Consider the following 27858-nt stretch of genomic DNA (forward strand, 5'->3'; position numbering starts at 1 on the left):
CATATTCTTGTCAGCTACATTTTAGGTCTCTGGAAACTGCAAAGCCAACCAATCGAAAAGATTGGCAGAGGAAAAGGACCCAGCGTGTCACATGACTGTCCAGACCAGAAAAAGGTACAGTAAGTATATATTTAGAAAAAAGCATATCCTACGCACTGGAAAGCCTCTATATGGGGAGGGGTGTGAATTTGGGAGAGGGGGACCATGGAGCCCGAAGTTGGGCTTTGAGATATTGATACTGAAGGAATACAAAATCTTTATCAAGCCTTTCAGCTGGGCATTGCCATGACAGGTGACAACCATTCCTAGCAAAGAGGCTTATTAAGCTAGAGAGGAAAAGGTAAAGCTCAGCTATTACAGGGAAAGTTGAGCGCTTCCTATGTCTCTAGATCTTCTGATTCTTTTTGACATACAGTGTCTTGAAAAAGTATTCATACCCCTTGAAATTTTCCACATTTTATCCTGTTACAACCAAAAATGTGAATGTATTTTATTGGTATTTTATGTGCTAGACAAACAAAAAGTGGCACATAATTGTGAAGTGGAAGGAAAATGATAAATGGTTTAAAAAAAAAAAAAAAAAAAGAATTTCAGCCCCCTTTACTTTGATACCCCTAACTAAAATCTAGTGGAACCAATTGCCTTCAGAAGTCACCTAATTAGTAAGTCCACCTGTGTGTAATTTAATCTCAGTATAACTATAGCTGTTCTGTGAAGCCCTTAGAGGTTTGTTAGAGAACCTTAGTGAACAAACAGCATCATGAAGGCCAAGAAACACACCAGACAGGTCAGGGATAAAGTTGTGGAGAAGTTTAAAGCAGGGTTAGGTTATGAAAAAATATCCTAAGCTTTGAACATCTCACGGAGCACTGTTCAATCCATTGTCCAAAAATGGAAAGCGTATGGCACAACTGCAAACCTACCAAGACGTGGCCATCCAACTAAACTGACTGACCGGGCAAGGAGAACATTAATTAGAGAAGCAGCCAAGAGGCCCATGGTAATGCTGGAGGAGCTGCAGAGATCTACAGCTCAGGTGGAAGAATCTGTCTACAGGACAACTATAAGTCGTGCACTCCGCAAATCTGGCCTTTATGGAAGAGTGGCAAGAAGAAAGCCATTGTTGAAAGAAAGCCATAAGAAGTCCCATATGCAGTTTGTGAGAAGCCATGTGGGGGACACAGCAAACCTGTGGAAGAAGATGCTTTGGTCAGATGAGACCAAAATTGAACTTTCTGGCCTTAAAGAAAAACGCTATGTGTGGCGGAAAAGTAACACTGCACATCACCCTGAGCACACCATCCCCACCGTGAAACATGGTGGTGGCAGCATCATGTTGTGGGGATGCTTTTCTTCAGCAGGGACAGGGAAGCTGGTCAGAGTTGATGGGAAGATGAATGAAGCCGAATACCGGGCAATCTTAGAAGAAAACCTGTTAGAGTCTGCAAAAGACTTGAGACTGGTACAGAGGTTCACCTTCCAGCAGGACAACAACCCTAAACATACAGCCAGAGCTACAATGGAATGGTTTAGATCAAAGCATATTCATGTGTAAGAATGGCCCAGTCAATGTCCAGAACTAAATCCAATTGAGAATCTGTGACAAGACTTGAAAATTGCTGTTCACAGACACTCTCCATCCAATCTGACAGAGATGGAGCTATTTTGCAAAGAAGAATGGGCAAACGTTTCACTCTCTAGAAGTGCAAAGCTGGTAGAGACATCCCCCAAAAGACTTGCAGCTGTAATTGCGGCAAAAGGTGGTTCTACAAAGTATTGACTCGAGGCTGAATACAAATGCACACCACACTTTTCACATATTTATTTGGAAAACATTTGGAAAACTATTTATCATTTTTCTTCCACTTTACAATTATGTGTTGGTCTATCACATAAAATCCCAATAAAATACATTTACATTTTTGGTTGTAACATGAAAAAATGTGGAAAATTTCAAGGGGTATGAATACTTTTTTAAGGCTCTGTATGTTTTTCAACTGATGATCGTTTTCAGATACTTGATGTTACAATACCAAAGGGAGCTGCTTCTAAAAGCTCACAATCCACCCATATCTGTGGCTTCAGGTGTTGTTCGGGTGGGCTGATGGAGCTTATCAGTGCTCCCCTGGAATAAACAGACAAGCTAGCCACACTTCAATGACATCAGCTTTCACAAAGCTTTATTGCTCCAGGACAAGGTCACAGAAGAGTCCACCAAGACTAAAGCCTGGTTTACACTATGAGTTTTTTTTTTCATTCAAACCAGGGGGGTTGAATGATAAAAAACTGTCAGCTCCTGTCAGAACACTCCGATCAGCACTCTCTGCCATTGGCTGAAAGCACTGATCGGGAGCCAGTCAGCTGCTGGTTTTCCAGCATGCTCGTCCGACAGAAGCCAAATGGCCGGCTTCTTTGGGACAGAGTGGCACACACATGGGCCGAATGTTGGATGATTTTTTTTTTTAACCAGCCGATGACTACCGACTTTCAGCTTGTGTGTATGGGGCTAAAAGCCTGGTACACACTAATATTTTTTTTTTTCCATTAAACCCAGCGGCCTGAGACGCTCAGGAGGAGCTCCACCACTGAGCTATTGTGTTTTGACAGGGGAATAACCCCCCCGCCAGAACACACCGGTCAGCGCTGTAAGCCATTTGCTGATCAGATGCTGATCAGCAGACCTTTTATGGGCATGCCTCTTCAGACCAGCTGCCGTACACACTGGCCAAATGTCGCCCACTTTCTATGCTGCCCTACATTCAGCCCTTGTGTACTAGGTTTAGATCTCACTATGACATATTTCACCCAAAGAAGCCTAATTATACAGATGATCAATGATAACTGCTCAGGATTGTGGCAGGTTTATTTTAAAGTGATATTAAAGTCTAGTTTTATTTTTTTTAAATAAAGCTTAAAATAAAGCTTAAACTTACCTTCTCCTGTGCAATGATATTGCACAGAGCGGTCCCTTACCTTCTCTTTGGCAGTCCCCCGCCAGTGCTGTCCACTTTTCCCTGCACTGGCATAGTTGCCAACATTGTAAAAAAAAAATGTGGGACACTTTTGTGGCTGTAGGCGGAGCCGTACAATAATTAGGGGGCGGGGCATTCGTTTGTAGGCGTGGCTTAGTAAAAATACACAAGTGCGGCGCGCGAAGCGCGTGGTTTACGCGTCATAGTAGGCGTGGCTTAAATGGGCGTGGCTCAAGAGGGTGTGGTTAGAGTCTGAGATGAATGAGGGATGGAGAGGGAAAGGGGGAGAGGGGGAGAGGGAAAGGGGGAGAGGGGGAGAGGGGGAGAGGGAAATGACGGGACAGCAGCCCCAGATCCTACACAATAAAAATATGTGTATTCTAGAAAGTTTAACAATCAGCAGATAAAGATACTCCAAACACCTGGTGTTAGCACTTCAATCATCCCGGCACCATGATTGTTATGGTGTCAGGATGATTGAAGTGCAGTATTTCTATTATTACATTGTAATATAAAATTAAATCATTCAACTCACCATAATGCAGAATCAGTGGGAGCCCTGAGCGTGTCACTAGCCACGTCGCCTGCCCCCAGCAGAGTCCGTCCTTGCATCAGGTGCCCCAGGCAGAGTCCGTCCTTGCATCAGGTGCCCCCGGCAGAGTCCGTCCTTGCATCAGGTGCCCCCGGCAGAGTCCGTCCTTGCATCAGGTGTCCCCGGCAGAGTTCGTCCTCGCATCAGGTGCCCCCGGCAGAGTCCGTCCTCGCATCAGGTGCCCCCGGCAGAGTCCGTCCTCGCATCAGGTGTCCCCAGCAGAGCCCCCCCTCACACCAGGAGTCCCCAGCAGAGCCCCCCTCACACCAGGAGTCCCCAGCGGAGCCCCCCCTCACACTAGGAGTCCCCAGCGGAGCCCCCCCTCACACCAGGAGTCCCCAGCGGAGCCCCCCCTCACACCAGGAGTCCCCAGCGGAGCCCCCCCTCACACCAGGAGTCCCCAGCGGAGCCCCCCCTCAGACCAGGAGTCCCCGGCAGAGCCCCTCCCTCACATCAGGTGTCCCCGGCAGAGCCCCCCTCACATCAGGTGTCCCCGGCAGAGCCCCCCCTCACATCAGGTGTCCCCGGCAGAGCCCCCCCCTCACATCAGGTGTCCCTCGCAGAGCCCCCCCCTCACATCAGGTGTCCCTGGCAGAGCCCCCCCTCACATCAGGTGTCCCTGGCAGAGCTCCCTCTCACATCAGGTGTCCCTGGCGGAGCTCCCCCTCACATCAGGTGTCCCTGGCAGAGCCCCCCCTCACATCAGGTGTCCCCCAGTGGAGCTCCCCTCACATCAGGTGTCCCTGGCAGAGCCCCCCCTCACATCAGGTGTCCCCCAGTGGAGCTCCCCTTACATCAGGTGTCCCTGGCAGAGCTCCCCCTCACATCAGGTGTCCCTGGCAGAGCTCCCCCTCACATCAGGTGTCCCTGGCAGAGCCCCCCCTCACATCAGGTGTCCCCCAGTGGAGCCCCCTCTCACATCAGGTGTCCCTGGCAGAGCCCCCCCCTCACATCAGGTGTCCCTGGCAGAGCCCCCCCTCACAACAGGTGTCCCCGGCAGAGCCCCCCCTCACATCAGGTGTTCCCGGCAGAGCCCCCCCTCACATCAGGTGTCCCTGGCAGAGCCCCCCCTCACATCAGGTGTCCCCCAGTGGAGCCCCCTCTCACATCAGGTTTCCCCGGCAGAGCCCCCCCCCCTCACATCAGGTGTCCCCGGCAGAGCCCCCCCTCACATCAGGTGTCCCCGGCAGAGCCCCCCCTCACATCAGGTGTCCCCGGCAGAGCCCCCCCTCACATCAGGTGTCCCCGGCAGAGCCCCCCTCACATCAGGTGTCCCTGGCAGAGCCCCCCTCACATCAGGTGTCCCCCAGTGGAGCCCCCTCTCACATCAGGTGTCCCTGGCAGAGCCCCCCCTCACATCAGGTGTCCCCGGCAGAGCCCCCCCTCACATCAGGTGTCCCCGGCAGAGCCCCCCCTCACATCAGGTGTCCCCGGCAGAGTCCCCCCTTACATCAGGTGTCCCCGGCAGAGCCCCCCCTCACATCAGGTGTCCCCCAGTGGAGCCCCCCCTCACATCAGGTGTCCCTGGCAGAGCACCCCTCACATCAGGTGTCCCCGGCAGAGCCCCCCTCACATCATATGTCCCCCAGTGGAGCCCCCCCTCACATCAGGTGTCCCCCAGTGGAGCCCCCCCTCACATCAGGTGTCCCTGGCAGAGCCCCCCCTCACATCAGGTGTCCCCGGCAGAGCCCCCCTCACATCAGGTGTCCCTGGCAGAGCCCCCCCTCACATCAGGTGTCCCCCAGTGGAGCCCCCCTCACATCAGGTGTCCCCGGCAGAGCCCCCCTCACATCAGGTGTCCCCCAGTGGAGCCCCCCTTACATCAGGTGTCCCCCAGTGGAGCCCCCCCTCACATCAGGTGTCCCCCAGTGGAGCTCTCCTTACATCAGGTGTGTCCCCAGTGGAGCCCCCCTTACAAATTCCCACAGCGGTGCGCCCCCCCTCCCCTACCTCAGAGGTGTCCGCCGGTCTTTTCGAATACCGCATGGCAAAACCCCCGCCCCTTTCCCTGGCAGCGGGGCGGGGGTAGGCGGAGTGAGGCGGGGCGGAGCGGGGCGGAGGGTGGGCGGAGTGAGGCGGGGCGGAGGGTGGGCGGCGACGGAGGAGCTCCGTCTAGCCCCCCCCAGCCGTCTTCAAGATGGCGGCCGGCGGAGACAATGTCTCCGCCGGCCGCAGACCTCTAGCGGCGGCGGCGGGAAAAATCAAAAACCGGATTTTTCGGGACATTTCCCGGGACACAAAAAATTCGGGAATGGAGTGTAAGTCCCGGGAATGTCCCGGGAAATCCGGGACAGTTGGCAACTATGCACTGGGTCCCTCCTTAGCAAGCCTGCTGCTCCAGGAAGGGCTTCCTCCGTGTGTTATGGCAGGATCCTCCCAGCACCCAAGCCCCAGGCCCAAGGTCACCCCCCCTGACTAGAGGGCACCCCTGATGACCAACAGCCTCCTCAGCACTCATTCTCCATCTTCCACCTGACTGAACCCTGCTGGTATGACTTTTGCCTATTTATGAGGTGGCCTGTCCCCTGCCAGCCCTTTTACTGGGGATTGGCTGAGACCCTCATAAATAGTCCAAACAGCTTCTCCTAACCTCCACCCACTAGCTCTAGAAGTTTATACAACTCTCTATATCAGGGGGAGGCAACAGAGGAGCTGTCAGGATGAGTCATTCACCCCCGACTCACTGAACCCTGACCCAGATTCACAGTTTAGGCTTAGTCCTGAGCTAAATAAATTTACCTACACTAACAAACCTACACTAACACCTAGCACACACTAGAGGGTGCTACAACCATATAATGTGAGGTCAATCCTAAACATTTTCGAATTGTATGCAATCAGGCAGGCCCTTGCACTACATAGTTGGAGGTAAATCTAATGCCGCGTACACACGGTCGGACTTTTCGTCTACAAAAGTCCAACGGACGCTGACGGACTAAAGCTGGCTGGTAATCCGATCGTGTGTGGGCTTCTCCGGACTTTCAACGGACTTTTTTAGCCTCAAATCCGACGGACTTTAGATTTGAAACATGCTTCAAATCTTTACGTCGTAACTACGACGGACCCCGAAGTCCGCTCGTCTGTATGCTAGTCCGACGGACAAAAAAACGACGCATGCTCATAAGCAAAAACTAAACGGAAGCACTCGGTCTAGTAAAACTAGTGTTCGTATTGTAGGTAGCACATTCCTCACGCTGCAAAATCTGTGATCGTTGAATGCAGCGCATTTAATGTCTTCTTTACGAATGCTATAAAGAATGAAGATGTTTTGCTGTTCATATTCAAACAGAGTTCTCCCAAACAGATTTCTGGATTCTTTTTCTCTTTGATCTCATGAATGACATGGTATGCTTTTTCAAAACAATGTTTCCATACTAATAATACTTTTTAAACTTTTTTTTTTTTTGGTGGAGTCATCTTTTCTTGTAATTTTTATCCAGATATTTATTTTATGATTGTTGTGGAACTTTTTTTCTGTTTATCTCTAAATTTTTTTGTAAAGTTACCACAGGGAACCCATTTTTATATATATTTTTTAAATTTTTTTTAATGTTTGTAAAGTTACCACAAAGAACCCTTTATAATTTTTGTTTTTATAGTGATTTGTTATTTTTTTTTATATAAAGTTAACCCAAAGAACCGTTTTTGGTTATGTTTCTTTTTTTTTTTAAATACTTACCACTCGAACATTATTAACATTATTTTAATCTATTTTTGTTGTGTTTTTGCAAAACCAATGAGATTGTTGTCCCTTGTTAATTTAAAACATTGTGTCTAAAATCTATGATTTAAAATAAAAAACCTAAACTCAAAAAAGATCCATTTATTTATGGTCTAAATAAAATAAAGAGGAAGTCAACGCTGGAAAAAGTATGTGTACAAGATAATGGGGATCTTGAGGAGTCCATATAAGAGGGAGCACAATCTGGTCCAAGAATCCCAGAGATCAACAGCACCAGCAGATGATATAGATGTCCCCAGACTGTGGTACTACAACAGCCTGCGTCTTCTGTCAGACCAGACTGAACCCAAGTCATCACTTTCTTCTCTTCCCTGCAGCCTTTCCTCCACGCTGCCCTGCAGCCTTCTCTGCAGCCTTCCCTGTAGCCTTCTTTGGAGGCTGTGGCTCTGGTGTTTCAGTTGTGGCAGGAGGAGGAGGAGGAGGAGGGGGGGCTGCCTCATGTAGTTGGGTGTTTCGTGTTAGCGTGCCCTGCAGCCCCTTCTGGATTGTTTCCCCAAATAGTCGCTCACAAATGAGGCGCTGCTCCCAATCCATTTGAAGAAGCCTGCTGGCTAAGTAGCAGCCATAGGACTCTTCCGCTTCGGGGGGGCTCTTTAAAAAACGGGTGGCCTCTTGCATGAGGCGCAGGGATGCCTCCTGTGTGACCGTCCCCTTCCTGGCCCTTTTTTTGGGAAGGTGGAGGGGAGGCACTTGGGATTCGGTCAGGCTCCTACTGGGCCCAGCCACCTCACTTGGCCCAGCCACCTCACTTGGCCCAGCCACCTCACTTGGCCCAGCCACCTCACTGGGAGCAGCCACCTCACTGGGAGCAGCCACCTCCTGCCTGACACTGGGCCCAGCCTCCTCCAGGATGATGGAGAATCCGCCCTCCTCCAGGCTGTCCATGGGCCCGGTCTCCTCCTGCCTGCCACTTTCCCCACATTCCTCCTGGATGGACTCATCCTGTGTATAAAAAAAGGACAATAGTTTTAGTATATTTTTTTGGGTTCATCAATGACACACAGTTTGCTTCTCATGACTAGCAAATTCAATGTGAATACATCTCTTTAATAAAAGAGTCTAATCAGACACCCTAATTATTTCAAGCAGGTGCCAAACATATTTAGCCACTACTGTCAATTTATATGTATACACAATTTTGAGGGCAAAATTATTTTAGACAATTATAACATCCAGTTAACATCATTAATATTAGTACAGTAAATATTTGTTAAAATAATTTACCTGACTCCAGATGGTCATATCCGGTTCATCCAGGATGGAAGACCCAGCTTGCTCCTCATCAGCCTCTGCTGGGGTGGAGGGAAGGGTGGAGGGAAGGGTGGAGGGAAGGGTTGAAAGTGATGCCCTGGCTTCAGTCTGGTCATCAAGAAAACGGAGTTGATTGTAGTACCACAGCCTGGGTACATAAACATCATCTGCTGATGCTCCTGATCTCATTGATTCCTGGATCTTCTTATGTTCCCTCTTATACATGTTCCTCAAGACCCCAATTTTCTTGAGCAATGTCTCAATTGTTGCTTCCGGGATGGTCGCCTGGACAAAGGACAGAAGTCTCTCCAGCGTTGACTTCCTCACATGCTTTGCATAATACTGTGGGTGTTTCACCTCCCACAAATTCCTCATCTCTCTATATTTAGAAATAAAAGCAGTAAGGAACTCTGGATCCTTAAATAGGGGATTCATAATGTCTGTATAAAAGATAAAGTCACAAGACAAAAAACACTTTTATTGGGTTTCTGCTAAACCCTCATCATCTTATCCCTATGTAGGCCTCATCAATCTATCAAGCCATATAGGCCGCTTGCTACAAAGTCTTGACCAAAAGTATAAATTTTAAATTACCTTCGTTTAGTAGCGTCCCGGTCCACTATCACCTACGCACAGAACGTACGTACGACACGTGCGCAAGGCCCCTCTTTATACACTACGCATGTGTGAAACTCCGCCTGCGTCGCCCGCCCCTGACGTTCGATTTTAACTCATGTTCTCCGCCCCTTAATTCTACGCACAGAACGTACGTACGACACGTGCGCAAGGCCCCTCTTTATACACTACGCATGTGTGAAACTCCGCCTGCGTCGCCCGCCCCTGACGTTCGATTTTAACTCATGTTCTCCGCCCCTTAATTCTACGCACAGAACGTACGTACAACGGCTAATTGGTCAAATAATGGCCTGGAATGGGGAGATCGATGAAATGCGTAATCGGCTGGATCGTATGCAGCAGGAAATGAAGGACATGATTGATGTTTTGGGTCGAATCTAAATGCCCTTTTTGAAACCCCAAAACATCGATCATGTCCTTCATTTCCTGGTTTGCTGACCCCATTCTGGGCCTTCTCTTTATTATTTTTGGTCAAATTATATGGCTGTTTAACAGCATTTAAAAAAGGAGGGCTGTTTAGAGAAAATACCTTAAAAATCCAAAAAAAAAAAAAAAAAAGTGATTTTCAAAAACCAAAAAAAAAAAAAAAAAAAGTGATTTTAAAAAACCAAAAAAAAAAAAAAATGGATTTTAAAACCCCCCCCCCAAAAAAAAGTGATTTTAAAAAACCAAAAAAAAAAAAAATGGATTTTAAAAAACCAAAAAAAAAAAAAAAAGTGGTTTTAAAAAACCAAAAAAAAAAAAATGGATTTTAAAAAACCCAAAAAAAAAAAAAGTGATTTTAAAAAACCAAAAAAAAAAAAAATGGATTTTAAAAAACCAAAAAAAAAAAAAAAGTGATTTTAAAAAACCAAAAAAAAAAAAATGGATTTTAAAAAACCAAAAAAAAAAAAAAAGTGATTTTAAAAAACCAAAAAAAAAAAGAAAATGGATTTTAAAAAACCAAAAAAAAAAAAAAAATTTTTGATTATGTAAAAATATTTAACTATAATTATATTTTTCGAAATTATTAAGATATCATTATATTTTTGTCTAGGAACATTTTATACTAAATGCATAACTGAATGCATAACAACGATTAATAAAAACATCTGCTTAGGAATTAAAGAAATGTGTGGTTTGTTATTTCAATGCTCAGTATCAGTTTGGTTATAATTTAAAAAAAGTTGTTTACAGTGGCAATGGAGCTTATTTAGACATTTAAAAGGAAAATACAGTTGGCACTACAACTGCTCGACCATAACCTAGGAGAAAGCCCAAAAGAAAGGCAAGCAATAAATATAATTCACGATTTCATCAAGATTTTTTTATTTTAAAATATTTAGATATCCTGGCCCATTGCAATGGCCCCCCTACCCATAAAATAATTAACATATTGCTGTCTAACTTGACGGGCACTTTGGGGGGCCAAGCCAGTACGGACAGTATCCAGGCCCGTAAGGTTGTCATCGATAAGTCCGGCCTCAGGCCCATCTGTTACCATATAATTTGGAGAATGTTGTTGTAAAAAGTTGTGCAGGATGCAGCACGATAAAATGATAAAATTAAGTTTGTATTCCGCCAAATTAATGGAGGTTTGAAACAGGCGGAACCGGCTGGCCAGAATCCCAAACGCATTCTCAACCACTCTTCTAGCTCTGGCCAGCCGGAAATTAAAAACCCTCCTCTCCGGGGTGAGGGTTCTTTGCGGGAATGGCCTCATGAGGTGCTTGCTCAGAGCGAAGGCTTCATCGGCAATGAAGACAAAGGGGAGTCCTTCCACGTTATCCGCATCAGGTGGCAATCCCAGGCCACCACTCTGGAGACGCTGGCAGAACTCCGTCTGGGCAAATACTCCTCCATCCGACATCCGGCCATTCTTCCCCACGTCCACATATAAAAATTCATAGTGTGCCGACACCACCGCCATTAAAACAATACTGTGGAATCCCTTATAATTAAAATAGTATGACCCCGAATGGGGTGGTGGCACGATGTGGACATGTTTCCCATCTATAGCCCCTCCACAATTGGGAAAGTCCCAACGGGTGGCAAAATGGGATGCCACGGTCTGCCATTCCTGTGGCGTTGAAGGAAACTGGGGAATCAAACAAGAAAACCAAAATCATTAATTTTGAAGATAACATTGCAAGAAAATTATACAATTAAAAACATTATTCCCCAGCATCAGTATAACATTAAATAATTTAAATCTTCGGGAAGAACTAATATGGAAAGGCACACTTATCAGATTGCTCACCCCCTCTGATGGAACATTGATTACATTTTAGGGGGTTGTGAAATCCCTAAAAAAGATTACTTTTAGGACACGCAGGGATTTAGGGACTAAAAAGGCTACAAGACTGCAGTTGTCGCACTCTGCAAGTGCAGTTGCTACCCAGCTTACAGTAAATGAGGTAAGGTAAAAAGGCAGTCATGTTGCAAGGAGTACACAATCACATGCAAGGGCAATTAATGAAAACACTTTGTGGCTTGCATATGATTTGATGATGGAAATCAGCAGAGCTTCTGCTCATTTACTAAAGCACTGGAACAAATGCACTTGGAGAGTGCACATGCATTTTGCAAAGTGCAACATATATTTGCTTTATACAAATCAACACCACAGAACATTCTAGCAAATTTTTACGAGGGTGGGGGGGGGGGGGGGTTGGGAAATCAAGCTAATTGCTAATTATAAGCACACTATTTGGATTGAGTTTAGGTGGGGGGGAGGGGGTTGGGAAATCAAGCTAATTGCTAATTATAAGCACACTAAATACACTCAAACAAAATACATTCAAAATGAGTAGACTAGGTGGATATGTGCCCATCATTGCATGCTGGGGAGGTTATTGAAGGAAAATATACATGCATGACAAAAAAGAACAGGAAAAAAATCCAGCATGTGTGAGGATAAAAAGGGGACATTCACACTATATTGCAATGATGGTAAGTAGTGTTTGAGGCAAGAAATACATTACATTATCAAAGATTACATAAAAGAACATGTGATGCTAATAAAAGAAAAATATCTTACCTTAATATAGTCCTTCTGCAGGACCTGGATGATGGCAGAACAGGTCTCTGGGATAATGATCCCCAGAGCCTGGGGGGAGATGCCTGTCGATAACTTGAGGTCCTGCAGGCTTCTCCCTGTCGCCAAGTACCGCAACGTGGCAACTAGCCTCTGCTCCGGAGTGATGGCTTGCCTCATGCAGGTATCCTGCCTGCTGATATAGGGGGTCAGCAAAGCCAACAAACGGTCAAAAACGGGGTCCATCATCCGGAGAAAGTTCCTGAAATCCTCAGGATTATTCTCACGGATCTCACGGAGCAATGGCATGTGACAGGACTGGTCACGCTGGAGCAACCAATTCTTGGTCCATGAACTCCTCCTCGCCCTGTTCATGGACTGGTCTTGGTCTGAAGAATAAACTACAGCACCAAACACATACAATGCACGAGCTCGACGACGAGTACGTACAGGTAACATGGTTTCAAAACGGTCGGCTGGTCAGAACGCACTAAACAGAACGCACTGAAGAACAGCAAGGCCTGTGAAGAGCGACCTGAAAATCAGGAACGAGCGGACAATAAAACAAAGATTTCTCAATGCCAACTGACCAAACGCACTGAAAAGCAGATACAAACCTCACAAGCACAGACTGAACAACAGTTAAAACGAACTGAAAAATACGAGTCTCACAAGCGCGAATCGTCTCTCACCAAACTTCTACTAACACGAGATAAACACGAGATTAGCAGAAGGAGCCCAAAGGGTGTCGTACGGGCTATTGAACTTCCGTTTTATAGTCTCGCCGGACTTGGTGTACGTCACCGCGTACTAGGCTGTCGAACTTTTGTGTGGTCGTGTGTAGGCAAGTCCGTTCGTTAGAAAGTCTGCCGCAAGTCCGCTGAAAGTCCGCCGGAAGTCTGTCGGACAGGCTGTCGGACTTTTGTAGACGAAAAGTCCGACCGTGTGTACGCGGCATAAAGGAAATTGAACAAAAAAAATGTACTGTGTAACCAGCTTAAGGCTTCACGGCCCTCAGGAAGCGGTGGTGCAGACAGGACCGCACTGAAGTGATGAGAGGAGTCAGGTAAGTGTTTTGGGAGGGGGTGAGTAGACCTGTTAGTGGGACATTTTTTACAATAAAAAAAAAAATTTGAATTTAGAACCATATTAATATTTTGAGCTTTATTAAAGGAGAAGTCCAGCCAAAGCTTGCCTGGCTGTACTTCTATGGATCACAGGAGTGCAGTTCGTTTTGCACTCCTATGACCCGTTTTTAGCAGAGAGCAGTCTGAAGTCCGCTCTCTGCTGACATCACTGTTGTCAGTCCAGGAACTGCATCATCACGACCACGGAGTCGGGATCTGCCAGGTGCCTGAACTGAAACCCGGCTCAGCGCCCCAGTGAGCCAGGAGGGACAAAGCAGAGAGCTGTGACTGACAGTCTACAGCTCTCTGCTCGGGGAGCACTGAAAAACCGAGCAATCGGCGGTGTTCGGGGGTTCGGGGGTGTGGGGGACAGATGCAGCATCGGTCCGATGCTGCATCCACCGAGGTAAGTATGATTCCTAAAAAAAAAAAAAAAAAAATCTTTTACTTCTCTTTTAAGCTTTTCCATTAATTCAGATTCTATCACACCTTTTACGTTTTCATGTTATAAGACTGCAAACAATACTTATAATACATATATGTTCACAGCAATTTATCAATGTAATTTACAAATAGTTGTAAAATTTGTTATGTATGAATGAGATAAAGCTATAAAGTGTATGTAAATTCAATCACTAACATATATTAAAAAAAGTGAATTTCAACAAACATTATACAGTCAAATCCACTGTTGTCATTATCAGGAAATTTAGCCTGAGAAATGACATGCAGTCATCACTGGAGTACATGCATATAGACAGAAAAAAAACTGCAAAGAGGCTGCAGAAGATTATTAGCCTAATGCCCTGTACACACGGTCACACAAAGTTGTCGGAAAATCCGATCGTTCTGAACTCGGTGACGTAAAACACGTACATCGGGACTATAAACGGGGCAGTAGCCAATAGCTTTAGTCTCTTAATTTATTCTGAGCATGCGTGGCACTTTGTGCGTCGGTGTACACATGATCAGAAATTTTATAGCAAGCACTCAAACTTTGTGTGTCGGAAATTCCGATGGAAAATGTGTGATGGAGACCACACACGGTCGGAATTTCCGACAACAAGGTCCTATCACACATTTTCCGTCGGAAAATCTGACCGTGTGTACAGGGCATTAGAAGTAGGGATGAGCCGAACACCATCCTTTTTGTTTCGCAGCAGAACTTGCGATTGCGAACAGGCAAAAAATTTGGCAGAACACACGAACACCATTAAAGTCTATGGGACAGGAACATGAATAATGAAAAGTGCTAATTTTAAAGGCTTATATGCAAGTTGTTGTCATAAAAAATGTTTGGGGACTTGGGTCCTGCCCCAGGGGACATGTATCAATGCAAAATGTTTTTTTAAAAATGGACGTTTTTTCGGGAGCAGTGATTTTTTTAATGCTTAAAGTGAAACAATAAAAATGAAATATTCCTTTAAATATCGTGCCTGGGGGGTGTCTATAGTATGCCTGTAAAGTGGCACGTTTTTAGGACAGCAAAATGACATTTCTAAAGGAAGAATTGTCATTTAAAACTGATCTGGGCTGTAATGAATTGCGGGTCTCGGCAATATAGATAAAACTCATTGAAAAATGAGCATGGGATCCCCCCCAGTCCATTACCAAGCCCTTAGGGTCTGGTATGAATATTAAGGGGAACCCCGAACCAAAATTTTAAAAAAAATTGCATGGGGGTCCACCTAAAATCCATACCAGACCATTCGGGACTGATATGGTAATTAGGAGAACCCTGCGACAAATTTAAAAAAAAATGGCTTAGGGGTCCCCCCAAGGGGAACCCTGCGCCAAAATGTAAAAAAATGGCGTAGGGGTCCCCCCAAAATCCATACCAGACCCTTATCCGAGCACGCAACCTGGCAGGTCACAGGAAAAGAGGGGGGGATGAGAGAGCACCCCCCCTCCTGAACTGTACAAGGCCACATGCCCTCAACATTGGGAGGGTGCTTTGGGGAGGGTGTTGATGGGGAAAAGGGCCTCATCCCCACAACACTTGGCCAGTGGTTGTGGGGGTCTGCGGGCGAGGGTCACCGTTGACATCACCGGGTGGCCCCGCCCCCCCTGATGCCACGGGGAAGCCATGGGGAAACCCTGTGGCGTCAGAGGGGCGGGGACACCCGGTTACGCCACCGGGTGGCCCCGCCCTCAGTTATATAGGGGCTGTCACACGCGTCAGATGGCGGGAGCCTCCCGTGGAGGCAGGTTGGTTGTGGCTTTTTTTTCTTTTCTTTTTCGGTCCATCGAGCGGCGTGAACTTACACCGTGGGACATTTTTATTTTTTAATAAAGGACTTGTCCCAAGCTGTCTCTTGTCTTTTTTTACCATTTTGACACTTTTTTTGTGAAATGGTAGGGGTACATTTGAACCTCGTTACCAATTCACACAGAGGGGCGGCCGGGATCTAGGGGTCCCCTTGTTAAAGGGGGCTTCCAGGTTCCGATAAGCCCCCCGCCTGCAGACCCCCACAACCACTGGGCAAGGGTTGTGGGGATGAGGCCCTTGTCCCCATCAACATGGGGACAAGGTGCTTTGGGGGGCTACCTCAAAGCACCCTCCCCATGTTGAGGGCATGTGGCCTGGTACAGTTCAGGAGGGGGGCCGCTCTCTCGGCCCCCCTCTTTTCCTGCGGCCTGCCAGGTTGCATACTCGGATAAGGGTCTGGTATTGATTTTGATGGGGGCCCCTACGCCATTTTTTTTTTTTTACATTTGGTGCAGGATTCCCCTTAATTTCCATATCAGACCCGAAGGGCCTGGTATGGATTTTAGGGGGACCTCCACGCAATTTTTAAAAAAAAATTTTATTCGGGGTTCCCCTTAAGATTCATACCAGACCCAAAGGGCCTGGTAATGGATGGGGGGAACCTATGCTCTTTTTTTTCAATTATCTGTATCTATATTGCTTGGACCCGACAATTCATTACAGCCGCGATCAGTTTTAAATGACAATTTTTCCTTTAGAAATGTCATTTTGCTGTGGTACTGTTCTAAATACGGGAAAAATGCGCCACTTTGCAGACATACTATAGACACCCCCAGGCACGATATTTAAAGGAATATTTCATTTTTATTGTTTCACTTTAAGCATTAAAAAAATCACTGCTCCCAAAAAAACGTCCATTTTAAAAAAAATTATTTGCATTGATCCATGTCCCCTGGGACAGGACTCAGGTCCCCAAACACTTTTTATGACAATAACTTGCATATAAGCCTTTAAAATTAGCACTTTTGATTTTTCATGTTAGTGTCCCAGCTTTCAAATTTGGGCTGCGAACACCGCATATTGTTCACTGTTCAGCGAACAGGCAAACACCCGATGTTCGAACTTACGCTTGACTCGAACATGGGGCTCATCCCTACTTAGAAGCAATTAAGGAGTAAATAGGGATGAAAACTAGTATTTTATTTGCAAAAATGTCAACTTTATGAAAACGAGTGCTTTAGCAATCAAATATTCATTCATGTAGGATTTATTTTAATGTATTATGATATTATATGGCATTGCATGTAATAAGATAGAAAACTTTTTTAATTTCATACTCACCCACTGCACCAGTCCCTTTCATGAGCAGAATACAACCTAAAAAATTAAATGATTTCAGATTATAGAAGTAACATATAGAAAACAGTGTACAGTCAACAGTATATACAGTGCTCATAAATTTACATACCCTGGCAGAATTTATGATTTCTTGGCAATTTTTCAGAGAATATGAATTACAACACAAAAACTTTTCTTTCATTCATGGTTAGTGTTTGGCTGAAGCCATTTATTATTAATCAACTGTGTTTACGCTTTTTAAATCATAATGGCAACAGAAACTACCCAAATGACCCTGATCAAAAGTTTACATACCCCAGTTCTTACTACCGTATATTGCCCCCTTTAACATCAATGACAGTTTGAAGTCTTTTGTGGTATTTGTGGATGAGGCTCTTTATCTTCTCAGATGATAAAGCTGCCCATTCCTCTTGGCAAAAAGCCTCCAGTTCCTGTAAATTCTTGGGCTGTCTTGTATGAACTGCATGTTTGAGATCTCCCCAGAGTGGCTCAATGATATTGAGGTCAGGAGACTGAGATGGCCACTCCAGAACCTTCACATTATTCTGCTGTAGCCAATGACAGGTCGACTTGGCCTTGTGTTTTGGATCATTGTCATGATGCATCTCGAACAATTTTCCTGGCAGTTGTGGCTGAAATTTTAGTTGGTCTACGTGATCGTGGTTTGGTTTCAACAGAACCTCTCATTTTCCACTTCTTGATTAGTGTTTGAACACTGCTGATTGGCATTCTCAATTCCTTGGATATCTTTTTATATCCCTTTCCTGTTTTATACCTTTTACCGCAGATCCTTTGACAATTCTTTTGCTTTCCCCATGACTCAGAATCCAGAAACGTCAGTGCAGCACTGGATGAAAGATGTAAGGGTCTGTCAGGAATCCAGAAACTCATTGACCTTTTATACACACACATTAATTACAATTTACAAGCAAACAGATCACAGGTGAGGATGGTTATCTTTAATAGCCATTCAAACCCCTTTGTGTCAACTTGTGTGCATGTTATCAGGCCAAAATCACCAGGGTATGTAAAAGTTTGATCAGGGTCATTTGGGTAGTTTCTGTTGCCATTATGATTTAAAAGGAGTAAACACCGTTGATTGATAATAAATGGCTTCAGCCAAAAACTAACCATGCGTGAAAGAAATGTTTTTGTGTTATCATTCATATTCTCTGAAAAATGGCCAAGAAATCATAAATTCTGCCAGGGTATGTAAACTTATGAGCACAACTGTGTGTGTATATATATATATATATATATATATATATATATAAAATCTCATTATTGTACATTTGTAAGGAATGAATTAAAGATTACAGTTAAATCCATGTTTAAAAATTAAGTGGTCCCATAAGCAATAATAATATGCAGACCTGAATTCAGTATGAGACAAAGAAGGCTGGAGTCTAAAGTCTCGTACACACGATCAGATTTTCAGACGACTGTTCATCTGTTTTTTGTTGCATGCTAGTCTCATGTCGAAAGTGAAGAGGGTACTCACCATAAGAAAATTTTCATACGACAGAATACAACTTCAGAAGTGATGTAATGTGTTCAATAGTTTTGTATGTATTCTTTCGTTTCTGAGCATGCTTAGTCTTGCTCTTACATTTTTTTTTGTATGAAAACCGTACTAATTAAAGGAAAATCGGATGTTGAGTTCACATCTGACAAAAATTTTATAGTCTGCACATCCAGCTTTTTTCTGACGAAAATGCAAAATCAGCTGTCGAAAGCACCGTACTAACAATCCGAAAATCGGCAGATCGTTCGTCGGATGAAAATTTTCTTCGGATTTTCGTATCGTGTGTACAGGCCTTAACAATAACAAAATATGCACAGCTGCTTTTTTCCATCCTAATCAATAAAAAAATATATGAGATTTTAAAGGGCTTCATACTTCTAGCAAATATATGTAAAACATTTCCAGCATGAATGAACAAATGGAAGAGAAAAGCTGCGCTATATATATCTAAACCAGCAATTGCTTATAGATAACAAATATGTGTGCATTGACAAAGTCCGTAACAAAACACCCAGGTGAGCTTGATCCAAACTCAAGTGCCGCCACCTAATAGAAAACTCGCTTACCAGATGGCAAGCAAAAGCATGCAGATGGCTATAGCCCAGCCACGGCCTTTGCTTGATAAGGAAACGTCCAGACTGATATACCCAGATGAGTCGTCTGTGTACCGCAATCCCCTGTGATCGTGGATGTCCGGTAATCCCGGTAAGTTTGTTTTGTTTACTTTTTTGGCTTTTTCACTCTCTTTTCACCTGGTGATCTGGCCACTAACACACCTCCTGTATTAGAATGCCCCCACTCAGGATAAAGGCGCAACAGAGACACTTTTGGGCAGCAGCACTATCTCCTTTAGAGATGAACACATGGAGACAGCCAAAAAAGAAAACAAAACAAAGTTACCGGGATTACCGGACATTAGGGATGAGCTTCGTGTTCGAGTCGAACCCATGTTCGACTCGAACATCGGCTGTTCGCCCGTTCGCCGAATTGCGAACGATATGGGCCGTTCGCGCCAAATTCGTGTGGCGCGTCACGGCCCATAATTCACTGCGGCATCGCAGTGCATTGCTGGCTGATGATTGGCCAAGCATGCACTATGACCCGCATGCTTGGCCAATCACAGCGCCGTCAGTAGAGAGAGCTGTAATTGGCCAAAGCCAGGGTGGCTTTGGCCAATTATGGCTCAGGGGATTTAGTACACACCCCACACTATATAAGGCCGCCTGCACGGCGGCCCTGTGTAGTGTGTGTTCCGGTGTGCTGAGAGATAGAGAGAGAGAGAGACAGTGTCATTTGATTTGAGTTAGATAGATTAGGCAGAACAGTCAGTCAGTTAGCTGCACTTACAGTGTATTGTGTATATATATGCATCCCAGGTGTTGCATATATATATATATACACTGTATTCAGTTTAGCTAGATCCGTTCCTGTTATCTTCTATCTAGACTATTTACATTTAGTGCAGTGCGTCCTGCTCACAGTGTTCAGCTAGATCCGTTCCTGCTATTTACATTTAGTGCAGTGCGTCCTGCTCACAGTGTTCAGCTAGATCCGTTCCTGTTATCTTCTAGACTATTTACATTTAGTGCAGTGCGTCCTGCTCACAGTGTTCAGCTAGATCCGTTCCTGCAATTTACATTTAGTGCAGTGCGTCCTGCTCACAGTGTTCAGCTAGATCCGTTCCTGCTATTTACATTTAGTGCAGTGCGTCCTGCTCACAGTGTTCAGCTAGATCCGTTCCTGCTATTTACATTTAGTGCAGTGCGTCCTGCTCACAGTGTTCAGCTAGATCCGTTCCTGCTATTTACATTTAGTGCAGTGCGTCCTGCTCACAGTGTTCAGCTAGATCCGTTCCTGCTATTTACATTTAGTGCAGTGCGTCCTGCTCACAGTGTTCAGCTAGATCCGTTCCTGTTATCTTCTAGACTATTTACATTTAGTGCAGTGCGTCCTGCTCACAGTGTTCAGCTAGATCCGTTCCTGTTATTTACATTTAGTGCAGTGCGTCCTGCTCACAGTGTTCAGCTAGATCCGTTCCTGCTATTTACATTTAGTGCAGTGCGTCCTGCTCACAGTGTTCAGCTAGATCCGTTCCTGTTATCTTCTAAACTATTTACATTTAGTGCAGTGCGTCCTGCTCACAGTGTTCAGCTAGATCCGTTCCTGCTATTTACATTTAGTGCAGTGCGTCCTGCTCACAGTGTTCAGCTAGATCCGTTCCTGCTATTTACATTTAGTGCAGTGCGTCCTGCTCACAGTGTTCAGCTAGATCCGTTCCTGTTATTTACATTTAGTGCAGTGCGTCCTGCTCACAGTGTTCAGCTAGATCCGTTCCTGCTATTTACATTTAGTGCAGTGCGTCCTGCTCACAGTGTTCAGCTAGATCCGTTCCTGCTATTTACATTTAGTGCAGTGCGTCCTGCTCACAGTGTTCAGCTAGATCCGTTCCTGTTATCTTCTTGACTATTTACATTTAGTGCAGTGCGTCCTGCTCACAGTGTTCAGCTAGATCCGTTCCTGTTATCTTCCTACTGACAGGCAGGCTTGTCTGGTTACAGTATATAAAGCTACCTGAAGAAAATTACAGGTGTTCTATTTGATCCTATTAGTACCACGGTCAGGCAGCTAGACTATTTACATTTAGTACAGTGCGTCCTGCTCACAGTGTTCAGCTAGATCCGTTCCTGTTATCTTCCTACTGACAGGCAGGCTTGTCTGGTTACAGTATATAAAGCTACCTGAAGAAAATTACAGGTGTTCTATTTGATCCTATTAGTACCACGGTCAGGCAGCTAGACTATTTACATTTAGTACAGTGCGTCCTGCTCACAGTGTTCAGCTAGATCCGTTCCTGTTATCTTCCTACTGACAGGCAGGCTTGTCTGGTTACAGTATATAAAGCTACCTGAAGAAAATTACAGGTGTTCTATTTGATCCTATTAGTACCACGGTCAGGCAGCTAGACTATTTACATTTAGTACAGTGCGTCCTGCTCACAGTGTACAGCTAGATCCGTTCCTGTTATCTTCCTACTGACAGGCAGGCTTGTCTGGTTACACAGTATATAAAGCTACCTGAAGAAAATTACAGGTGTTCTATTTGATCCTATTAGTACCACGGTCAGGCAGCTAGACTATTTACATTTAGTACAGTGCGTCCTGCTCACAGTGTTCAGCTAGATCCGTTCCTGTTATCTTCCTACTGACAGGCAGGCTTGTCTGGTTACAGTATATAAAGCTACCTGAAGAAAATTACAGGTGTTCTATCCCAGCTTAGTGCAGCTACAGGCCATTAGTATGTCTGGAAGGCCAAGAAGGAGAGGCAGACAGTCACAAGCCAATAAGAGAGGGCAAGCAGGCTCTGTGTCTAGTGCTGGTCGTGGAGACGGTGCATCCTCATCAGCACGTGGCCATGGGACACGCTTGGCCTTTTTTTCGGCAGCTGGCCGTGTTGAGCCGCAACATGAGGAAGACTTGGTCGAGTGGATGACCAAGCCGTCCTCATCCTCCTCATCCTCTCTCACCCATGCCCAGGGTGCTTTGTCTGGCAAAGCAGCGGCCTCTTCCCTCAGCTCAATGTCATCAGTGACTCCTTCCCTAGCTCCACCATGTCCTCATGAGGATTCCCTCGAACTGTTTGACCACAGTGTTGGGTACATGCTCCAGGAGGATGCCCAGCGTTTGGAAGGCTCTGATGATGATACTGAGCTCGATGAAGGCAGTAACATGAGCACGGACAGAGGGGGTGCCCAAGAAGGACAGCAATCTGGCAGTCATGCTCCCCCTGCTGCAGCATACTGCCAGGTTTGCTCCAGTGATGAGGAGGGAGGGGATGATGAGGTCACTGACTCAACGTGGGTGCCTGATAGGAGAGAGGAGGAGGAGGAGGAGGAGGAGGCGGCGGCACATCACCAACGAGGCAGGATGCCCTCCAGGGGCCAGCCTAAGGGCAGCACATTGACTGCATCACACCCCAAAGCTCCACATGTGCAGGGCGCTGCAGTCTCTGCGCGTTATTCAAAAAGTTCTTTGGTGTGGGCCTTTTTTGAGACGAGTGCATCAGATCGCACCGCTGCTATTTGCAACATATGTCTCAAGCGTATCTCGCGTGGCCAAAACATCTCCCGCTTGGGTACCACATGCTTGACCAGACATATGTTGACCTGCCATGCAGCTCGTTGGCAAGCGTATCTAAAAGACCCACACCAAAGAACAAAGAGGATCTCTCCTTGCTCCTCATCAGCTGAGATTTCCAACCCCACTAGACCTTCAGTCCTCTCTGAGACCTGCAGTGAGAGGAATGAAGGTGTAGAATTAGGTGTGTCACAGCCAAGTACTTGTGGGCAATCTGCTTTTGGTACACCGACGTCAGATTGTACCAGGCAAATTTCCCTGCCCCAGCTGCTGCACCGCCGAAAGAAGTTTGCTCCCAGCCATCCACATGCCCAGCGGTTGAATGCTAGCTTGGCAAAATTGCTAGCACTTCAACTGCTGCCTTTTCAGTTGGTAGACTCTGCCCCCTTCCGTGAGTTTGTGGAATGTGCGGTTCCTCAGTGGCAGGTACCCAAACGCCACTTTTTCTCACGGAAGGCGATTCCGGCTCTCTACCGGCATGTGGAAGGCAATGTCCATGCCTCGCTGGACAGGGCGGTCAGCGGTAAGGTGCATATTACCGCTGACTCATGGTCCAGCAGGCATGGACAGGGACGTTACCTAAGTTTCACGGCGCATTGGGTGACTCTGCTGGCAGCTGGGAAGGATGCAGGACAAGGTGCAGTAGTGTTGGAGGTTGTTCCGCCACCACGCCTCCAAAATGCTGATTGTGACACACCTCTCTCCTCCACCCCCTCCTCTTCTTCTTCCTCCATGGCCTCTTCCTCGGAACCAGCGGTGCTCCGTAGGCGTTCAAGGGGCTACGCAAGTACGCAGGCCAAAAGATGCCATGCGGTGCTTGAGCTGGTGTGCTTGGGGGACAGGAGCCACACTGGGGCAGAGGTTCTGTCAGCTCTGCAGGGGCAGGTTCAGAGGTGGTTGACGCCACGCCAACTTAAGGCAGGAATGGTGGTTTGCGACAATGGCACCAACCTCCTCTCTGCCCTCCGACAGGGACAAATGACCCATGTGCCCTGTTTGGCTCACGTCCTTAACTTGGTGGTGCAGCGGTTCTTGGGCAGGTACCCGGGCTTACAGGATGTCCTGAGGCAGGCCAGGAAAGTCTGTGTGCATTTCCGCCGGTCATATAATGCCAGTGCTCGGCTGACGGACCTCCAAAAGGAGTTTAACCTGCCCAAGAACCGCCTAATCTGTGACATGCCCACCAGGTGGAACTCAACGTTGGCCATGCTGCAGCGGCTGCACACGCAGCAGAGGGCCATCAATGAGTACCTGTGCGACTATGGCACCAGGACAGGGTCAGGGGAGCTTGGTTTTTTTTCCCCACGCCAGTGGGCCATGATCAGGGATGCATGCACTGTCCTGTCACCATTCGAGGAGGCCACGAGGATGGTGAGCACTGACAGTGCATGCATCAGTGACACTGTCCCCCTTGTCCACCTGTTGGAGCACACGCTGCGTGGAATAATGGACAGGGCACTTGAGGCAGAACAGAGGCAGGAAGAGGAGGACTTCCTTAGCTCTCAAGGCCCCCTTTATCCAGACAGTGTTCCTGCGTGCCCGCAGATCACACAGGAAGAGGACGAGGAGGAGGAGGAGGAGGAGGAAGATTGTGTCAGTATGGAGGTGGAGCCTGGCACTCAGCATCAGCAGCAGTCTTTAAGGGATCAGTCCCAAGGAACACATGGACTTGTACGTGGCTGGGAGGAGGTGGCTGCGGACGTTGTTGTCCTTAGTGACCCAGAGGACTCCGGACCGAATGCCTCAGCAAACCTACGCTGCATGGCCTCCCTGATCCTGCAAAGCCTGCGTAAGGATCCTCGTATTCGTGGTATCAAGGAAAAGGACCAATACTGGCTGGCAACCCTCCTTGATCCACGTTACAAGGGTAAGGTTGCGGACCTTATCTTGCCATCGCAGAGGGAGCAGAGGATGAAACATCTTCGGGAGGCCTTGCAGAAAGGTCTGTGCAACGCGTTCCCAGAGACTGGGAGGTTACAAACTCCTGTTTCTGGACAACGTGTTGCTGAGGCTTCGGTCAGTCAAAGAAGGAGAGGTGGAGAAGGTGGCCGTCTGACCGATGCGTTCAGACAATTTTTTGGTCCGCAGCCCCAAGGTATGATCGGTTCCAGCAACCATCGCCAGCGTCTGTTTTACATGGTGCAGGAATACCTAGGGGCAAGATCAGACTTGGACACCTTTCCCACCGAAAATCCTCTGGGTTACTGGGTCTTGAGGATGGATCACTGGCCAGAGCTTGCACAGTATGCAATTGAGCTACTGGCCTGTCCTGCATCCAGCGTTCTTTCGGAACGCACATTCAGTGCTGCTGGAGGCGTGGTAACCGATCACAGGGTGCGTCTGTCCACCGACTCGGTCGATCGGCTGACCTTCATAAAAATGAATGAGTCTTGGATCACCACCAGCTACCAAGCACCTGATGCTGATGTAACCGAATAATTTTTTTTGAAATCTCAGATCCCTTCAAAGACTGCCTATGCTGATGCTGAGTGACTATCCCTGAGTAATTATCCTCTTCCTCCTCAATCATCACGCTGATAGCTTGTAAGAACATTTTTGGTTCTGGGCGCCACCACCAGTGCCTAAGGCACAATTTTTCAGCCCCTGTTTAACAGGGGCGTGTAATTACAATTTTTGATGTAATACTTTGCAGCAGGGCTCGTTCCTGCATTCCAACTAGAGTGTCTGTGAGGGGTTGCAGTGTTGTGGCACCAGCACCAGTGCCTAAGGCCCAATTTTTCTGCCCCTGTCTAACAGGGGCGTGTAATTACAATTTTTGATGCAATACTTTGCAGCAGGGCTCGTTCCTGCGTTCCAACTAGAGTGTCTGTGAGGGGTTGCAGTGTTGTGGCACCAGCACCAGTGCCTAAGGCCCAATTTTTCTGCCCCTGTCTAACAGGGGCGTGTAATTACAATTTTTGATGCAATACTTTGCAGCAGGGCTCGTTCCTGCGTTACAACTAGAGTGTCTGTGAGGGGTTGCAGTGTTGTGGCACCAGCACCAGTGCCTAAGGCCCAATTTTTCTGCCCCTGTCTAACAGGGGCGTGTAATTACAATTTTTGAAGCAATACTTTGCAGCATGGCTCGTTCCTGCGTTCCAACTAGAGTGTCTGTGAGGGGTTGCAGTGTTGTGGCACCAGCACCAGTGCCTAAGGCCTAATTTTTCAGCTCCTGTTCAACAGGGGCATGTAATTACAATTCTTGATCTAATATTTCACAGCAGGGCCCTGTGAGGGCTTACAGTGTTGTGGCCACAGCAACACCTAAGGCCCAAATTTCTGCTGAGTATATAGGGCAGGACCCTACTTTCAAACATCTAACTTACAAACGACTCCTACTTGCAAACGGAAGGAGACAACAGGAAGTGAGATGAAATCTACCCCTAGGAAGGGAAATTCTCTCCTGTAAGAGTTAATATGGGAAAACAATTTCTCCTTTCCACTGATGCTTTCCAATCCTTGTTCCACAAAAAAACCCAAATTTTCAAAAAACATTTTTCATTGGGACAAAAAAGTGAGGTGAAATCTTCTGAAGAGGAGGAAAGACAGCAAAACAAATGTCACAGGGGTGATAACCCTTCCCTATGTTTTCCAAAAAGCTTAGAAAAGATTTTTTGGCTGGAGCTAAACACGTTAAAAATGTTCAAAATGACAAACAGATTCTACTTAACAACAAACCTACAGTCCCTGTCTTGTTTGCACCGCCTGTATACTGCTGTTCAGAGTATATAGGGCCTGGTGGCCCCACACCTTTCCTTATTTTAATTTGGGTGCGGGGTTCCCCTTAATATCCATACAAGACCCAAAGGGCCTGGTAATGGACTGGGGGGTACCCATGCCGTTTGTCTCACTGATTTTCATCCATATTGCCATGACCCGACATGACATTAAACCCGCAAGCAGTTTTAAATGAGATTTTTTCCTTTGAAAATGACATTTGGTGCAGGGACTGTTCTAAACATGGGAAACACGCGTCACTTTACAGGCATACTATAGACACCCCCCAGGTACGATATTTAAAGGAATATTTCACTTTTTTTTTTTACTTTAAGCATCATTAAAATCACTGCTCCCGAAAAAACGGCCGTTTTTAAAAGTTTTTTTTGCATTGATACATGTCCCCTGGGGTAGGACCCGGGTCCCCAAACCCTTTTTAGGACAATACCATGCAAATTAGCCTTTAAAATGAGCACTTTTGATTTCGAACGTTCGAGTCCCATAGACGTCAATGGGGTTCTAACGTTCGTGCGAACTTTCGGTCCGTTCGCGGGTTCTGGTGCGAACCGAACCGGGGGGTGTTCGGCTCATCCCTACCGGACATCCACGATCACAGGGGATTGCGGTACACAGATGACTCATCTGGGTATATCAGTTTGGACGTTTCTTTATCAAGCAAAGGCCGTGGCTGGGCTATAGCCATCTGCATGCTTTTGCTTGCCATCTGGTAAGCGAGTTTTCTATTAGGTGGCGGCACTTAAGTTTGGATCAAGCTCACCTGGGTGTTTTGTTACAGACTTTGTCAATGCACACATATTTGTTATCTATAAGCCATTGCTGGTTTAGATATATATAGCGCAGCTTTTCTCTTCCATTCTATGCTTTGTGTTATCCTGCAAATAAGCTGCTGCTGTTTGGAATTTTTAATATGGTAATGTTTTAATCATTATTGCTATTTGATCTAGCGCGGTTTTTCCTTACATGAATGAACAAATATATGTTGGGTATGGGTTCAGTTTGCAGGTGTTTGTGGAATACTGCTTGAAATCTGCAAAACTCAAAGTCTATTGGGACAACAATTTGCCTATATAGCCATTTCAAGGTGAACTGACAATGTATTGTCAAAAAAAGGCACGAGGAGCTGGGCACTTCCATGAAGATCATTTAACAAGGCAAAACTTCGGAGATAACTTTCAGTTGTATGCGACTTTGCAGAACAGTAAAATTTCCTTGAAAATTATGTAATAAATGCTACATTTAGTTTGACTTGAATACAGCAGCAGCATTCCAATATTATTAAAGTGGTTGTAAAGGCTCAATGTTTTCTACCTTCATGCAAGCCATTGGCTCCCACTGATATCAAGCCAGTGAGCCAATGAGAAGAGAGAGGGGTGGAGCTGAGCCACTCCCATGTATGAATGGACATGCAAAGCATCAGCTTGGGAGCAAGCCTGCTCGGATGCCCCCACAGCAAGCTGTTTGTTCTGGGGGCAGGAGGGTGGAGCCAGGAGCGCCGCCGAGGGACCTGAGAAGAGGAGGATTGGAGCTGCTCTGCGCCGAACCACAGCACAGAGCAGGT

The 27858-nt window shown here is 46.4% G+C and overlaps 1 protein-coding gene across 5 annotated transcripts in view; it reads right to left on the reverse strand.

Annotated features, from left to right (window-relative positions):
- LOC141110988 (immunoglobulin superfamily member 1-like) overlaps positions 1–27858 on the reverse strand; it is a 132359-nt gene that overhangs the window by 44501 nt on the left and 60000 nt on the right. For all 5 annotated transcript variants that reach the window (XM_073602860.1, XM_073602862.1, XM_073602861.1 and 2 more), the window contains one exon: positions 16887–16922. In XM_073602860.1, coding sequence (XP_073458961.1) covers positions 16887–16922 — 36 coding nt within the window. The remainder of the gene's footprint in view (positions 1–16886; positions 16923–27858) is intronic.

Source organism: Aquarana catesbeiana, linkage group LG10 (genome assembly GCF_042186555.1).
Source record: "Aquarana catesbeiana isolate 2022-GZ linkage group LG10, ASM4218655v1, whole genome shotgun sequence".
Taxonomy (NCBI): Eukaryota; Metazoa; Chordata; class Amphibia; order Anura; family Ranidae; genus Aquarana; species Aquarana catesbeiana.